We start from the raw sequence: 16,232 nt of genomic DNA, 5'->3' as shown, positions 1-16,232 counted from the left end.
GAAATGTCAATACCTTAAAATACTAAACGACTGCAAGACAGTAAATTAGTGAACATTCACACACACACACACACACACACACACACACACATTTCAGAACCGCTTGTCCCATACGGGGTCACGGGGAACCGGAGCCTACCCGGCAACTCAGGGCGTAAGGCTGGAGGGGGAGGGGACACACCTAGGACGGGACGCCAGTCCATCGCAAGGCACCCCAAGTGGGACTCGAACCCCAGACCCACCGGAGAGCAGGACTGTGGTCCAACCCACTGCGCCACCGCACCCCCCCACAGTGAACATTCAAGAACATAAAAATGATATGCATAACATCATTTTTGTAATTATATACGCCTGATTGTGATGGACTAACGGTCTGTCCAGTGTTTACCATTTGATTTGGTTCGCGTTCGAGCCCCCATGCTTCTGGAATATGCTTCGTAAAACCGCTGTCCGGTCACCGATAGTGCCTTAATGACTCAGCAGATGTACTTTACTGTTCTCTTTATGTTACCCCTTTATCTCTTTCATTTATAACTGTGTTTGACATGCACTGTCCCAGATCTCAATTTGGGAATCAGTAATAACCCATTTTCTGTGATTCTATGCACGTTTAATTCACAATATACATTTAAATGTGATCTTTACACTGTAGCGCCAACGTTTTTACTTGGACAATTTGCGGGAAATACGAAAGAGCCCGTTGGCGAGTGGTGTGTGCGAGACTTCATTTCCCAGGCCGCACTGCGTTTGTACCGGATGTAAGTTACGACAAAGCGGTAGCGCTCGTGCCGCCGCGGTGGACTGTGGGAAGCGGTGCGATGTTTCCGTCATGGCGGCCTGCATGTCGGGTTACACTTTTACTTCTGTGTGTTATCACAGCGCCAACAGCGACTCCGACCACGTAAGTAGCCGCGACGGGGCCCGGGAGCTCGGAGGGACAATTTCTCGCTTCCGGTGTCGCGCTTGTTGTGTAGTTTGGCCTGTCAGGGTGTGCGGTTAGTTAATACACAGCTGAGGTGTCCGAAGCGAAGCGAAGGAAGAAGGTTCTTTCTCTCTCTCTCAGATGTGTCAGATGATGCAGCACTCGCGAAGCTTTCCCACCTCGGGCACTGTGTATAAACTCACTCTTGTGTAATAATCTTCAGCCTATACTGTTTTTAGCTTTCTCATCTTAAGTTAACCACCTCCGGGTTTAAATTCGCCGGTTTTATTATTATTATTGCGCTGCACCGTGACACAGCAGCAGCAGAACTTCTTCTTGTCCAGTTGGGTTTTCTCCACGTTCACGATGCGTGACAGGTCAGGTCCCGCTAAGTGTACTCTTTTTAGCCCAAAACTCTTTGAAAAGCTCATTCTCGGAAGTGTCCGATTGATAGAAACGAGTTTCAGTAGAAGAATTCAAGTCGGTGACTTAGTACTACTTTGTAAGTACAACAACAACAGACCTGTCTGTCTGGTTATGTCTGCATTCCTCCAGTTGGAATGTGTCTCTGTTGCTGCCAGGTGGAGTCAGTAATTCAAACTATGGTTAATAAATAATAGATTCTCGCCCTTTCCTGCATAATTAAGGCAGAAAATACTTCCATACAGCAGTCACAGTCACAGTGTGCTCTCTCAGTCCATTGATCCACACCTCAGTGTTCTGGGTGTGTTTGTTTCTTTAAACAAACATGTTATTTGACTACAGAACACACATGGTTCATGTAGGACAGTAAGTGAAAGGAAATATACGTAGAAATAGAAGGTTCCAAGTGTTCGCCAAAAGCGCTCGTGTAACACAGTGTAAGAAGTTCCAGAAAATGACCACATTTTGAGGAACTTGTTATAATAATAATGATGCAGCTGAGATTAGAAGTTTTCTACTGGAGGAAAGTTGGGCGCATTGATGTTTATTCATTTTGCCGATGCTGTTCTCCAAAGCGACTTACAGTGTTAAGCTACTTTACAATTATTTACTCGTTTATACAGGTGGGTAATTTTACTGGAGTAATTTAGGGTAAGTACCTTGCTCAAGGGTACTAAAGCTGGAGATAAGATTCGAACCTGCAACCTTTAGGTCCAAAGGCTGCAGCTCTGCCCAATGTACTCCCAGCTGCCAACTGAAAGGTTTGTGTCTAATTACTCAACAACATGAAAAGTGATAAGTTATGAACGGCACACACCATTCCTCCAGGAAGGCTTTCTGCTGGGAGAAGTACGGCAAGAAGAGACTTTCAGCATCAGCGACTCCCAGATCAGCAACACAGAATTTGTCCAGGTTGTAGGTAAGGTTCGCGGATGCTGCTGTACCAAGAAACACTTCAGAATCGCTGTTCGTAAAGGTAGCGACAACTATAATAGTGAGTACATTCACATACCAAGGGCGTTTAGAGTCTTGGCGGAAACAATGAAAACGGAGTGGACTCCACTTACACTGAATAGGCATCGAACCCACACCCAATTGCACATTCGAGGACCTGTGAAGCATGCACGGTACCTGCTGCACTCTGTTAACCTTAATTACATCAGAATTTTGTTTACCGTTGGCATGTGTTTTTTTTCCTGACATACATGCTCACAATATTTTACTTCAGTTCATTATGTTCAAGAAATATAAAAATCTTTTAAGCTTACTGTCCACCATGCTGTAAAGTATGCTTTAGTGCTAATATAGCCTGTTAAATTGTACTTTTGAAAAGGCAGAATCACTTTATGGTCTTTGGAACAGCAACAACAGATTCCTTTGCACACAGTGTAACTGATATGATTGCGTTTGCCAAGTGCTTTCATTGGGGGCGTTTTGTTGTCCCTTAATTTTGAGTATTGTCTAAAAGAAATAGGTTTCTGTCGTGTTAGCAAGAAAAAATATTTGTAATCTCATTTATTTTTGGTGTTGCTCGGTGAAAATGTATTGTCTGACAAAAGAAGTTGTTTTGATGCATTTCGGTACCGACCAGTCTGCTGCAATTTTGTCATCTTCACGTCAGCCTTCAGTCTGTTGTTTGTTGGTGGGCTAAAATATTTAGCTTTTATTGAAATGAATAATCCAAATATTTATCATCGCTGAAAGGCCTGTAAAAATGTTTGTGCTTTTTGCAATAATAATACCTATTTATTATTACTTCATAACTGGTTTATTTTTTCTTTTCTTTTTAGAAGTCCATAATCATAAGCCATGTTCACACCTCTTTAGGTAAGACACATTTCATATTTCCTGAACCAGAGCTGTAAAATAGATACTTGATGACTGAATCTTTACAGAGCTCAATGTACTTTACCACATATTTAACTCTTCTGATGACTTGTATTTTAATTGTATTGCTTTATTCATGAAAGCAGAGTGGTGAGAATAATAGAATATTGGCTGATCTACTGTTAAATGTTCTGTTTCATTTTGTAGTTTTAATGAATTTATTGTAAATTTATTCGTTTTCTTATAGGTTCTATATTTTCGTTTTTACTGGAAAGCACTTTGAGAAGCCGCTTTTAAAAAGTCCTATATAAAGTAGTTTTTTAAATTAAAAATAAATTATTGTAAATACTTTGTCTTGTTTCAGCTTTTATGACTACTCAGGTAACGTGAATGAGGATAGTCTCAACAGAATTCTCAGAGAGAGAAGGAAAGTAAGTGTTGCTCTGCTGCTGCTTCATCTTTGTCAGTCCTGTGTGAAATGCATGCACTCGGTGGTCCTGCACTTTATGGTCTGTTTGCTTTGGAAGGCTGTGTCATGGGTGGGGGTGTCACCAGGGGTGTGGTGAAGTTGGCCTCAGCACACGCCATTCTGCCCCACTCAGAACGTCATCGGCTGGTACCGCTTTCGGAGGAACACACAGCAGCAGATGTCCTTCAGGGAACAGCTTGTCCATCGGCAGCTGACACGAGTCCTGGGTGTGCCCGATTTAGTCTTCCTTCTCTTCAGCTTCATTTCCACGACCAACAACTCCACTCATGCGCTTGAGTATGTGCTCTTCCGGCCAAACCAGAGGTAGGCCCACTGAACAACCCAATGACCGGTGTAGGGCCCTATCTCCTCACACTGTCTCATTTTGCCCAGTACTCTGGATCATACAGTAAAATAGCAGCTTGAAATACCCCATTCGAATAGTACTAGTTGGCATTACTGTGTATTTATTCGTTCGTTCATTCATTCATTGAGCTCAAGATTTTTCTCCCAAGGATACCTTCAATGTTAAACGAATTAGTGATTTACCTAGTTATACATCTGGGTAATTTTACTGGAGCAGTTTATGGTAAGTACAGTACTGTGCAAAAGTTTAGGCACTTGGGGGGGAAAAAGCTGTAAAGTGAGAATGCTTCCACAAATAATGCTCTTAATTAATAAACTTCCTACAAGGCTTAGTAAACATCCATCTTCAACAACCACTTAGTGCGGCAGGTTTGGCCTGGTCCTGCTCTCTGGTGGGTCTAGGTTTCAAGTCCTGCTTGGGGTGCCTTGCGATGGACTGGCATCCAGTCCTGGGTATGTTCCCTCCCCCTCCAGCCTGGCGCTCTGTGTTGCTGGGTTAGACTCCGGTTCGCTGTGACCCCGCGTGGGGTAAGTGGTTTCAGACTGTGTGTGTGTGTGTGTGTGTGTGTGTGTGTGTGTGTGTACTTTAACAGCATACAAAACCCTTACTGTAATACTGTTCCTTTTTGCTAAAGAAATGCTTGTAAATCTAAAATATCCTCTTTCTCATTGACACTAATGCAGAAGACATTAAATAACCATCTAAAACAAATATTTTTGTGAAACATCTAAATGCCTCAGACTTTTGCACAGTTTGGACTTTGCTCAGGTATACTACAGCAGGATTTAAACCTGAGTCCTACAGGTGCAAGGCAGTGACCCCAGCCACTATACTATCTACTTGTCTGACATTTCAGACCAACTATTTTCTAAAACTTTCTTGCAAATGAAAAAATTTGGCGCCATACCATTGTGTTTTCTTTCCCATGGAAGATAATAAATACCTGGACATGTCGAAGGCTATGTTGCATTTCTGACTGACGTGCGCACACACGCTGTCTGAAGCCGCTTGTCCCGAGCGGGGTTGCAGCGAGCCGGAGCCTAACCTAGCAACACAGGGCTCAAGGCTGTAGAGGGAGGGGACGTCAAAACACCCCAAGCAGGACTTGAACCCCAGACCCACTGGAGAGCAGGCCCTGGCCAAACCTGCTGCACCACCGCGCCTTTATGACTAACAGCTGAAAGGAATGCACTAAAAATACATACACTTAACCGTGTCGCTTCTGACCGGGCACAGCTATCCCACATGAGTGTCATGTGCGCTGGCTTCCATGTGACTGGTTTACGTGGTTAAGCGTGGTATTTCTGCAGAGCTGTCTCCGCGTAGCTTCCTTGCACCTGTCAGATGGTGTAGCTCTATACCCACAAACCACTCAGTACAGCTGTAACCCCATGACCCCTCCAGTCCCAGTGAGTTCAGGTTTCAGATCCCGTTCCAACTGAGCAAGGACGTCTGCACGTGGGCCAGCGGCGTGAGTCCATGCGTGGCTGACAGCTGCCAGGAGATCAGATTGCTGGAGGCTTGCCTGCTGGGATTAAAGGCTTGGCTTCTACATGCCCACTGTCCCCTAAGCAATCCTGGCTTTGGCTGGAGGGCTTCACTGTGATGTCATTGAGGTGTGAGGAAGGGGCTGCCTTAGGGGCAGCTGTGAAGAAGGGAGCAAGAGGTGTACGATGTTTAAATCCCACCCCTAATCAGCCAAGAAATACCCTGCCAGTCACAACACTGGAAGTGCCATTTAATAGGATATAGCTGATCTGACCAGATTAAAAATGTATAAAGACCGTGGCAGTCTGACTTCTAAAGTGACCTTCAGACGGAGCATTTTATCTGACAGATGTGGTTGACACCTTCGACATTAAAAATACATGAAAAGATATGCAGTGTTAGAGTTTTTGATTCGCTGCAGCTTTGGCCTGGCTGTATACATCACATGCACAATGGCCTCTATCCAGTTTTCCATGAAATTCTCGATTTACCGTTAACGTTATGGACTCCCTTTGCGCTACGGATCAAGGTTGTATGTTTTAAATCGTCACTTGTTTTACAAACATTTACAAAGATGTGCGAATTGTTCAGCAGTTGGCTAAGCTGTGAAAGTGAGTTGCATTCTGTTTCTGGTTAACTTATTTGTTTTTATGTTGTCCTGCATGAGCGCGCACGCAGCATTGTGTGGGTACATGCATGTGCACATTTGTGTTCACACGCCAGTCTACTGTCGCTCCTCCCAGCAGGTATAATCAGAGGGTTTCGCTCTCCATCCCAAACCTGGGCAACACCAGCCAGCAGGAGTACAAGGTGTCCTCTGTGCCCAACACCTCCTGGAACTATGCTAAAGTCATCCAGGAGAACGGGTGAGCGAGGCCAGGAATGCACAGGGGGTACAAATGGTAATGTTCGGTGTTTTGTGTTCCACTCTGTGGGGAGGTGAGAAGAAGTAGAATTTTATTATGGATTATGGATTTTTTTTTTTTCTTCAGAAGATAAAACAGCACAGTGAAGCTTTTTGGTATAGAGTGCTATAAGAAGCTCACTGCAGAAGATTTTAAAGCCTTTTTCAGTAAAAGCCGTGGGCCCTGAAAGAAATAGGAAGGTGTCTGTACAGTGTTGTCTTCTGTAGCTGTAATTTTCGATTGCACTCGTAGACACCACTCTGTGCCCCGGTGCCATTTTTCAGAGGCGTTTGACAAGTGGTTGTGACTTGAATGTAATTTAACTCAGATGATTGGTTATGAATATTTCAGAGCCGAGTTCTTCGACAAGGACGGTGTGATGAAGGACATTAGAACAATCTTCCAAGTTTACAGTGCACTACAAGACAAAGTTCAAGTAAGTTATTAATTATGGAAATGGCATACAGTGTTTTGTGAGTCTAATTGCTTCTGCAAAGAATGGTATGAATATTCTATGAATATTAATGTCTAAGAAGCTGAATATGTGCTATAAGCTGGGGGGAAGAATTTAGTTTTGTAACCATTTTTGTTCCAGGTCCTGTGTAAGAAGTACTACAAGGAATATTTATAACTGATCCATAGTTCATAAAACATCTTGCCTAACAGAGTTTTGTGCTTTAACAAGGACAGTGGGCACTGCAGTGGTTAGTCACCCAGAGGACCTCGGCTCAAATCCCACTTCCTGCTGTACTACCTTCATGGCATGGTGTATATGCTCTGAATTTATACAGTAAAATTACCTAGCTGTATATGGGTAAATCATTGTAAGTGGCTTTGAACAAATGTGTCTGCTAAATGAAGGATAAATAACAGATGATGTATTTTCATTTTCAGGCCTGTTGAAGACCCTTCAGAAATGTGACACTGCAGGTTTCCATGTGGGGCCTTAATTAAATCTGTGTTCTCCTAGGCTGTGTGCGGGGAGGTGGAACAGAGTGAACGCATTAAGGAGAAAATTCAGGAGGATGTAAACAACCTCAAGAAACAAATAATTCTCAGGAAACACAAGGCTGCCGAGGCAGAGAAGAGTGAGTGCTAATGTTCTGCTTCTCATCCGCTCTTTCTCAGGACTCGCATGTGTTTGAGACTTTTCTTCTCTGGGAAAGTTTAAGAAGATGTTTTGGTTGGCCGTACCAGTGCATGTTTTACTAGATAGGAGTTAAGACTGTGTTCTTAGCAGGCCAGGTGCATGCTGGTTATTCTTCATTTGCCTTCCTTGATACAGTTTCAGTTCAGTTAAATTTATTTTTGGATTCTGCCCTTCCAAGGTTGTCTGCGCTCTTCAGATGAAATCCAAAAAGCGGTAGAGACATGCAACACGTAGCAGTAGGAACAACAACAATTCACAGGGTGGGGAAAAAGCTGTTCTTCCCTGACTACTCATACCCTCTTGCTACTCCTCTTTTAGGGCGGCAGGAAGTGGTGTCAGCAGCCATGATGAGGTCAGCTCCTGTAGAGGACTCGCAACCCTCAGTGGCCTCTCGCGTTGCAGCTCGCAGCCCGTCGCCGGAGCAACCTGCTGCCTCGGACCTCCCACCCTCATATGCAGATGTTTTGGCCGGGAATTTGCCGAAGCCCAGTGCGGCTCTACTGCCTCGTCCACGGGCTGTGGGCTCCTCGGGTCAGCCTACACCGACCCCAGGTCCTGTCCCCGCTCCCACCTCCACCTACTCTGGGAACGGGGATGGCTCTGAGTCTTTGGACAGCTCCAGACTACTGGACAGGTGGGCCACGGGACGTGAAGACAGGGAAGGAGAGGAGGAGGAGCGAGAAAGAGAGGGTGATGTTGGCGAAGATGATGGGGACAGCAGCGACTATGAGAACCTGGTGCCAGAGTCTCCCGAAGGCAACAGTCCCTCACTGGCCCAGAGTGCCCTCACTGCTCCGGTACCTGAGGGTGACGGTTGCAGTTCCCAGCCCTCCCTGATCTGAGCATCGGTCTGGAACTAGAGATGTCTAAATTAATGTGAAAGCAAGGAGAAGTGGTACATCTCCCATACGGAGGCTGTGAAAATAAAAGGTGGTCCTGCTCTTTGCTTTATTGTCTTAATGGTTGCTCCGGCAAAGTGGCTGGGGTCCGTTCCCTGACCTCTGGGTTTTCGGCATGGGAATGGATTCCCTTTGCTAACAGGGATTTTTTTTTTTTCCTTCTTTTCACATAGGCAAAACATCGCTCTTCCAGTAGTCCACTTCTGATCTGCTAGCCGATATCGTCTTTTGCATTTGTTTAGCACAAAAGGACTCGCAAAACTCTGAGTGGATCGGTCAGGTTATCGATTGAACCATTACCTCTTGCACTACTTTGCCTTGTTTTGCCATTTTCTGAAAAGGGAAGTGAATTTTCTGCAGCCTTCAGAAGTCTTTTCATTTGCTGCGCCAAATTGGTGGTCACCTCGTGATGTTTTGCAAGCACATACGAACAAATGTTATATATACTTATAATATTTTCTGTTGGCTTGCATGTATCTCACGCAGAGTTTATTTCCTTTAACAATCACGTCTTCGAATAGTTGCAAGTTTTCTATTTAACAAAGAACATAAGTTTTAAAATCTCCCTACAAAGGGGGTATGCGTTTTATTTTTTTGACAATGATGTAAAAGTATTCCCTATGCTAAAACAACACTGACATTGTGTGCTATGTTGTTCACTTCTTTTTGGACATTGTGCTTTAATAGCTATTTCACTGTGCCATTAACAAATGTCATCACTTTTCTTGGAGCAGCCAGTGTCAATTGGTGGGACTTAGAACATATCCCAGCCTTTAATTGATAAGATCTTGCCAACAGTCTCTTAAGTGTTGGAAGCAAGAGCTTATTGATAAAACACCTCTCCTCTGCTTGCACAACTGCTACTGTCGACTGCCGTGACCGCCACTACTCTGTAAGGGCCTGTCTTTCACTGGGACTTTATTTTATGTATGAAAAGCACTGGAAAATGCCAAGCTGGGTGTTCGGAATGGGTAGCGCTACCGGCTGTCTTGTCTCTCTCTCTCACGCACACACGCACTTCATGCGTTCAGGAGACCTTCAGAAAAACATAGAGGCAGGGAAAAGCAAATGAGCTTACGTAGCCTTGGCGCCTTGCATTTGTAGAGTTACTCCTCCACCAGGTGACCAAGGACAAGGGGTCAGATGCCAGAGGGGGTTTGCGTTCTTAGGGCCTCACAGGCACTGGCTTCGCGGGACAGCGTCCACCAAGAGCCAAAACTGCTGTGCCCGTTGACGTCTACTTGAATTTCACAACCATGTAGGTGAGATGATTCTCAAGAGATGTGGTGCACCTTACTGTACCACTTCAACATGTGAATTAAATGCAGCTGTACTTCTTGAGGCATAGCTACAGAACGAATTGCCATTTTATTTTTAAATACTAAGTTATATGATTGGAAGGATGCTTAAACGCTTACCTCAGCAATCCCCCCCTGCCCCCCACTGAAAACCTGTGATCTCGCAGTCTTAATCTTTTTTTTTTTTTTTTTTTTTTTTTGTTGCTGCCCTGAATGTAAAACTGTCATAGTTTTGACATAAATATTTTAATAATGGGAATTCGGCAATCTTTTGATTTGATAACAGGGATTCTGTGCACATGCAAATTCAGTGACGTACAGGAAATGTGGCTGTATTTGTTCCTGTTTTTTTATTCCCTTAATGACACATTAATTCATTGAATTCTGAATTAAATGGAGTGGTCCAGGTGCTCTCCTGGTTGCTCCCGTAATGCTTTCTGCCCACTTGGCACCATCTCTCAGATGTTTGTGTCTCCCACAAAGGCCTTGCTTTATTCCCAAGCACAGAATGACAAAGGCTGTTCATATGGAGGTTTACACCGAGGCCGCTTGTGACTATAGAAATGCTGGCTGCAGTGAATACTGGAATTTGTTTTCCACTGATTATTATACTTCTCTCAAAAATTGTATGGGGTAATAAAATGTGATTTGGTCTGTTGATTCACTTCTGCTCATTCTGTCATCATCACACTCAACCTGTCAGCATTTTTTTTTGTCTTCATGAGACCCAGCAAAATAGATTTTTTTTTTTTTTTTTTAATTCTAGTTATTTCTGGGAAGTTCTCCAAGTCCCATCCGCCAATATGTGGTGTTGTTTTAAAAACACAACGTCCTCTCTAAGGTGCCTTATGACTCAGCACTTTGGCATGTAAAGTGTGGAAGATGCACTTAATACGTCCTGTACAGTGGACAAAAATAAATGCCAAGATCTGAGGAGGACACACGTCTCAAACAGGAGACGGTCTTCAGCTTTTTATTCTGACAATGATCCAGAATGCAGGTTCTAACCTTGTAAACACATGTACAGTACACTGTTGGAGTTTCATTTATTACACACACTTCAAATGAGGAGGCTTGTCATCGCATTTGAGAACAGAATTTGGATTTCGCAAAAAATATTAGCCGACACCGTTTATCCAAGGTGACTCGCAGCGCTACATCCAGTGCGTCGAACCCACATCTCATTGACCGATCTGTATGGCGCACACACACACATTCATACAGTACAGGCCTTTTGAAGTCACCAGTTCAGCTGAAAAACACGCCTTAGGGAGGAAACCCACACGAAGATGGGAGAACACACAGACCGACACACATCGAGCAGCGATCAAACCCACATTGTTGCCCAGGACCTGCGAGACACCAGTTCCGCTGGTCCTGAGAAGGCAAATCAATGTCTATTGTTTTCATTCATTTCTTTTGTCTTTACTGTACTGCTTTTTGCACTAAAGGCTGAATCAATGCATGAACAGCAAGTACCATATGTATATGTTTTGTGCGTGAGCATGTGTTAGGTGTTTAGTGCGTACACTTTAATTCGGTGACATTTTAACACATTTTACATCGGCGTCTCCGAGTTGAGGATTCACCTTCCGAAGGGTTTTTCAGGAACGCGTTAACTTCGCAAAGCAGGGGAAGACCGTACATTCAAAAAGCGGGAACCCCTTAATTTAGTGCGTTGATTGATATTTTCCTCAAGTGTTTTTTTCTTAACTTTACAGGTTTAAATATGCAAAAAAAAAAAAAGCCACCGAAGTCTTTCTGCAGCGCTTCGGCTGCATCAGCGCTGACCGGTCTCCACGGAGACGCTCTCCGTGCCTCGTCCCGGCGAGTCGCCTCCCTCGCCCTCCATGTAAGACTGGACGGACCTCCACAGCGCCCGGATGTTACCCTCCCCGAAGCCGGACGCCCCTCGGCGCTCGATGAGCTCCAGGAAGAAGGTGTCCTCTGTAAAGATGGGCTTGGTGAACACCTGGAGGAGGTACCTGGTATGAAAAGGACAAGCTGGTCTTTACTTCTGCAGTCCAGCAGTGTCCCCAGAAGAGTCCAAAACAAATGTCAAAAGTTCTACCACCTTTCATGGGAAAGTACCTAAAAGCACATTTAAATCCTATTACATTTACATTTATTCATTTAGCTGACACTTTTCTCCAAGCAACTTACAATGTTAAGGTACCCATAATTTTTCCTTATTATTATAATAAAGTGGGTCAGAAAATTTACCATTGGTTCATTTAACATTTTGTTACTATGGATAACAACATTTTTCAAAGTTCTTAGTTATGTCGATTTTTGTGTCGATTATGATTAGTTAAAGCTTACCGATTACGAAAACACCACTAGTTCTTCCAGTGTTAGTTTGGTACTCTACCGCCGCTGGAACATTCTAGAAAGGATCAGATCCTAAAAGGTACCGGAATATTCAGTGCTTGGAACCCAGTGCCAAATTGACTAATTTGAAGAGTGTGGAATAATTTTTCTGAAACCTGATATACAGCATGAAAAAAATGCCCCAAGTATGATTATCAAAAAAAAAGACAAAACTGTTACATTGTGTAATTTGTCATTTGTATAAATGAGAGACTATGGAAAAACTCGTAATTCACACAACGATGGTCTCCATCTAACAAGGATTTGACTGTATATTGTAGGCCCTTTACTCCACTTTACTTTAAAAATGAACTTTTCGATGCCTCTACTCAAGGTCCCTTTGCAGACTCATCATCATGTTACATTTAATTAAAAATCGTTCTTGGTTAACTCAACATCTTTAGAACCTTGGGGTGGATTTTTGCTCTTGATTACTGCGGTAAATCCAGCTTCGTCGTCCGCTTCCCTCAGTTCACACGCGATAAAACAACACCCATCTCACCGCTGCCTCCCTACCGCTTGTTTTCACCGGACGCAAGCCGAGGCGTGGAGCCCGACGCGTCCTGCCGCAGGTCCGTATCCAAGAGGATCCCGTGCTGTGACAGCAGCTGGGGGTCGTGACCCGCGTCCAAGATCTCCTGCTGCTTCCCCACCTGCCGCAAAGTACAGGAGACAGAATGACAGCAAAGGTTGGGTTGGACGTCAGCTGATGACAAGCTCATGAGCACAGCAGGAAAATACCCGTGCGTGACATAAGGTAAAGGGTAAAGTGAAATACATGCGTATCAGTTCTCCTTTATTTGTTTCTCATGCATGATGTAAAATGTACATTACTTCATTTAGCTGACTTTTAAGCTACTTACACTTATTTACCCATTTACACACCTGGGCAATTTTTACTGCAGCAATTTTAGGGTAAGTACCTTGCTCAAGGGTACTACAGTTGAAGGTGGGACTCGAACCTGCAACCTTTGGGTCCAAAGGCAACAGCTCTAACCAGTGCATTGCCAGCTGCCCCTATTTATTTGCAGTTGTTGAGCCGGTTCATCACAGGGCGATCAAACTCGCGCACGCGGACGAAGGGCAATTTAGAGTCACCAGTTCACCTGAAGCAGTGTCTATGGAGTGTGGGAGGAAACCAGAGCACCCCGAGGAAACACACATGAACACAAAGAAAAACATGCAAACGCCGCACAGGCTGAACGGGATTCGATCCCACCCCCAAGCCCAGGGTCCAAGAGCTGCGAGGACTCACTGATGGGAGTCAGTGACAACACTGGAGAAAAAATTAAGTGACCCTCTGACCTGGGAGTAGTAGGCCGGTGGAGGGGAAACGAACTGCACCCCAGCCTGGGCCAGCGTGCGGGCTGTGGACACGATATCCTGGGTGTACAGGCCTACGTGCTGGATTCCTGCCCCGCCGTGCTGCTCCAGGAAGCTGTCCACTTGGTTAGGACCTGAAAGCGCACATGAGCAGCGGGGATCACGACCCTCGCTTCACCGACAGGTGGTGGAACTGTCTAGAAGTCCTGCCTGTAAACCGAAGGGCTGTAAGTTCAAACCCCAAGAGGGACACCGAGCGGGGTTGTATGGCAGAAGTATAAATAGCTTGGACAGGTATCATAATACTGAATGTAAATATAACGTAATTTAATAATGCCCACCTCCATAATTCCATAAACACAATCCCACACGAAGCAGGTTCACAAAAAAGTATCGCAACACGACTCCCGTTACACTTAGCACTAGCGCTTCGCTTTCTAACTGTCGGCGTTCGGGTTGCATCCATCAGACCCGTTGGACCTTCAGCTGTCGCTTTTCACGCGAATCCGATTCCAGAGAACGTCGGACCGTTCGCAGGGACCTTCCTGGACTTGGCCGGGGGTTTACCTTGGTGAGGCAGCGACTCCGCTATGACAAACTTGCAATCCGGCTCCTGGTCGTTTCGAAAGGGCAGTTTCACTCCCGATTCGCTGCATTTCCAGAACTCCATAGCAGTCAGTCGTAGGCCGATGCCATCCCGGTCCAGGACAAAGCCCTCGTTTACATCTTCGTTCCTGACAGGAGACATCGAACATCTAAAAGTGCGAACGTTTACATTGTTGCTGTCCATCCATGCATCGGTTACCAATAACCGCTTGTCTGTCAGGAGCCAACCCGGAAGCACGGGGTGCAGGGTCACGAAGGGTACACCCTGGAAGGGACGCCAGTCCATTGCAGAGCAGCTAAGCGCACGCACTCATTCATTCAGTCGGTCACACACTTTGGGGAGTCACCCGTTCCATCTTCTCCTTGCGTGGGTGCATCCGTACGGGTGTCCTCCGTCCAGGTGCTCTGGTTTCCTCCCACAGTGGGAGGAAGCCCATACGGACGCAGGGAGAAGATGCAAACTCCACGCGGACAGAGCCGGATTGAAACCCATGCGGGAACCAACCGTCCAGGCGGGAGGTGCGAGGCGCGAGGCCTCAGCGCTACCCGACGCACCCCCTTCTCGGTGTCCGGGCTTTCAACTCGTACCTCCGCACACCTGACACTGCTGGTGCAGCTGGTCTGCAGCGTATGCTCACCTGCCAATGAGAAACCTCTGGAAGCCGAAATTGCCCTCGTACCACTTCATGACCTCCGGGGTCATCCTCCGGGGACACGCGTACGTTACGTGGTCGAAGTGCGTGACGGAGCACGCCCCGCCCTCCGGCGCGCGCTCCCCATCCCCGATGCCGCGCACCTCCCGAAAGCCGGGCAGGAAGTCGCCCCTGTAGCCGGTGCGGTCCACGAGCGTGTGGCACACGTTGCCCACGACGGACTTGAGCACGGAGTAGAGCACGAGCCCCTCGTGGTCCTCCACCGGAGTAGGCGGCACTAGGAAGCGGCAGCCCCGCTCGCGCAGCGCGCTGAACGCCCCGTGCACGTCCTCCACCTCGAAGCACACGTTGCACGCGGTGTCCACGCGGCCGCTCGGCTGCGCGCCGTAAAGGCACGTGGAGTCGGCGCGCGCGCTGCCGCCGCCGCCGGTCCCCGACGATCGGTCATCATCGGCGGAGCCTGAGGCTGAGGTCACGCCCGGGTTCCAGCCCTTCTTCTTCTTCTTCTCCTTCTTCTCCTCCTCCTCCTCCAGTCGCTCGTTCACGAGGAACACGGCCGAGCCCTTGCGGAGGGCCAGCTGCCTCCACCCGGCCGTCTTTCTGGCGGCGAACAGTTTAAAGCGGAATTTGGCCACGAGGTCGAGCGCTATTCTGTCGGCGTTCGCAACGTGGAGAGCGATGTGGTTGAGCCGGGATACGTAGGCTGCCATTTTTTGGTGACGTAAGAGGAGGAACCCCGGCTCTGTCTGCACGCGGCGAATTTACGCAGGGCAGGCATGCCATGTATAATAATTTATATGCGTGTAATCATGCTTTTATTTAAACGTATAAACAGTAGAGGCATATATATAGTATATGCACGCTCCCGGTCCTTAATGAACCCTAATATACAGTATATATCCCATATAGCCTATAATATACTGTATAGGCTATGGGATACATACATATAAATCCATGTATTTAAATTAAATATAATTTATGCAATATATATATCAATTACTATATATATATATATATATATATATATATATATATATATATATATATATATATATATATGTGGTTCGGCGCTATGAGTCACTGTGGTAGAAAAACGCTCTATAAAATAAAATTAATTAAATAAAAATCAAACTGGTGATCTTCAGTGCGTACTGTACGCAATATAACCTCCCGACCAATCGATTTATTTTTGTCCATACTGCTAGAGGACACATTTTCAAGTGTCGCTCCTAAACTGTTCAATGCTGAGTCCTCATAGGCACCTTAGATGCCATGGGCATGATCATATGCTTTTAAATGATACAACGGGCTTGGACAATTTCCTAGAAATTCTCAAAATATCTCTCAGAACTTTTCTTTTGCACACGCAAGCCATCAAAAACGTGGTATTATACACGGTTTATGTAATCCAGCTTGTTTTAGATCACCAGACAATGTTCTGCGGCAGTGTGACACATCGCACCATGCAGTAGAGTATGGTAAAAACGGTGCGGCACAAGATCGACTACAGGGATTTACCGAACACTTCCAAC

At 45.7% G+C, this 16,232-nt stretch overlaps 2 protein-coding genes across 3 annotated transcripts; one reads left to right on the top strand and one right to left on the bottom strand.

Moving 5' to 3' along the window:
* The first annotated feature begins 819 nt into the window (after nt 1–819).
* On the top strand, nt 820–10,396 carry LOC108939466 (BRISC complex subunit Abraxas 2-like). The gene is made up of 9 exons (XM_018760833.2): nt 820–901; nt 2,174–2,264; nt 3,136–3,172; nt 3,537–3,603; nt 3,775–3,965; nt 6,240–6,362; nt 6,753–6,837; nt 7,372–7,489; nt 7,870–10,396. Exons 1-9 carry the CDS (start codon nt 830–832, stop codon nt 8,391–8,393), a joined length of 1,308 nt encoding a protein of 435 aa, XP_018616349.1. The 5' UTR covers nt 820–829; the 3' UTR covers nt 8,394–10,396.
* A 291-nt stretch (nt 10,397–10,687) lies between these two features.
* Nucleotides 10,688–15,413, bottom strand: hpdl (4-hydroxyphenylpyruvate dioxygenase-like). Of its 2 annotated transcripts, none has more exons than XM_029248860.1 (5): nt 14,686–15,413; nt 14,009–14,175; nt 13,424–13,575; nt 12,635–12,771; nt 10,688–11,733 (listed from the first exon to the last, which is right to left on the bottom strand). In XM_029248860.1, the coding sequence occupies exons 1-5, from the start codon at nt 15,408–15,410 to the stop codon at nt 11,529–11,531; spliced, it is 1,386 nt and encodes a 461-aa protein (XP_029104693.1). In that variant the 5' UTR covers nt 15,411–15,413; the 3' UTR covers nt 10,688–11,528. The 2 variants fall into 2 exon arrangements, with proteins under 2 accessions (XP_029104693.1, XP_029104694.1); XM_029248861.1 differs by having other exon boundaries at nt 11,664–11,733; nt 12,621–12,771.
* Nucleotides 15,414–16,232: the final 819 nt, after the last annotated feature.

Source organism: Scleropages formosus, chromosome 24, assembly GCF_900964775.1.
Source record: "Scleropages formosus chromosome 24, fSclFor1.1, whole genome shotgun sequence".
Classification (NCBI taxonomy): Eukaryota; Metazoa; Chordata; class Actinopteri; order Osteoglossiformes; family Osteoglossidae; genus Scleropages; species Scleropages formosus.
The sequence above is the reverse complement of the archived record's forward strand: the minus strand, read 5'-3'. Positions and strand labels throughout refer to the sequence as shown.

Excerpts from the sequence above, each read along its gene's own strand:
- LOC108939466 (XM_018760833.2), top strand. The coding sequence starts at position 830 with ATGGCGGCCTGCATGTCGGGTTACACTTTTACTTCTGTGTGTTATCAC. Across the intron at positions 2,265-3,135 it reads AGAATTTGTCCAGGTTGTAG|AAGTCCATAATCATAAGCCA; the intron begins GTAAGGTTCGCG and ends TTTTCTTTTTAG. Across the intron at positions 6,363-6,752 it reads AAAGTCATCCAGGAGAACGG|AGCCGAGTTCTTCGACAAGG; the intron begins GTGAGCGAGGCC and ends TGAATATTTCAG.
- hpdl (XM_029248860.1), bottom strand. The coding sequence starts at position 15,410 with ATGGCAGCCTACGTATCCCGGCTCAACCACATCGCTCTCCACGTTGCG. Across the intron at positions 14,176-14,685 it reads CAGAGGTTTCTCATTGGCAG|GAACGAAGATGTAAACGAGG; the intron begins GTGAGCATACGC and ends GTCTCCTGTCAG. Across the intron at positions 13,576-14,008 it reads GGAGTCGCTGCCTCACCAAG|GTCCTAACCAAGTGGACAGC; the intron begins GTAAACCCCCGG and ends GTGCGCTTTCAG.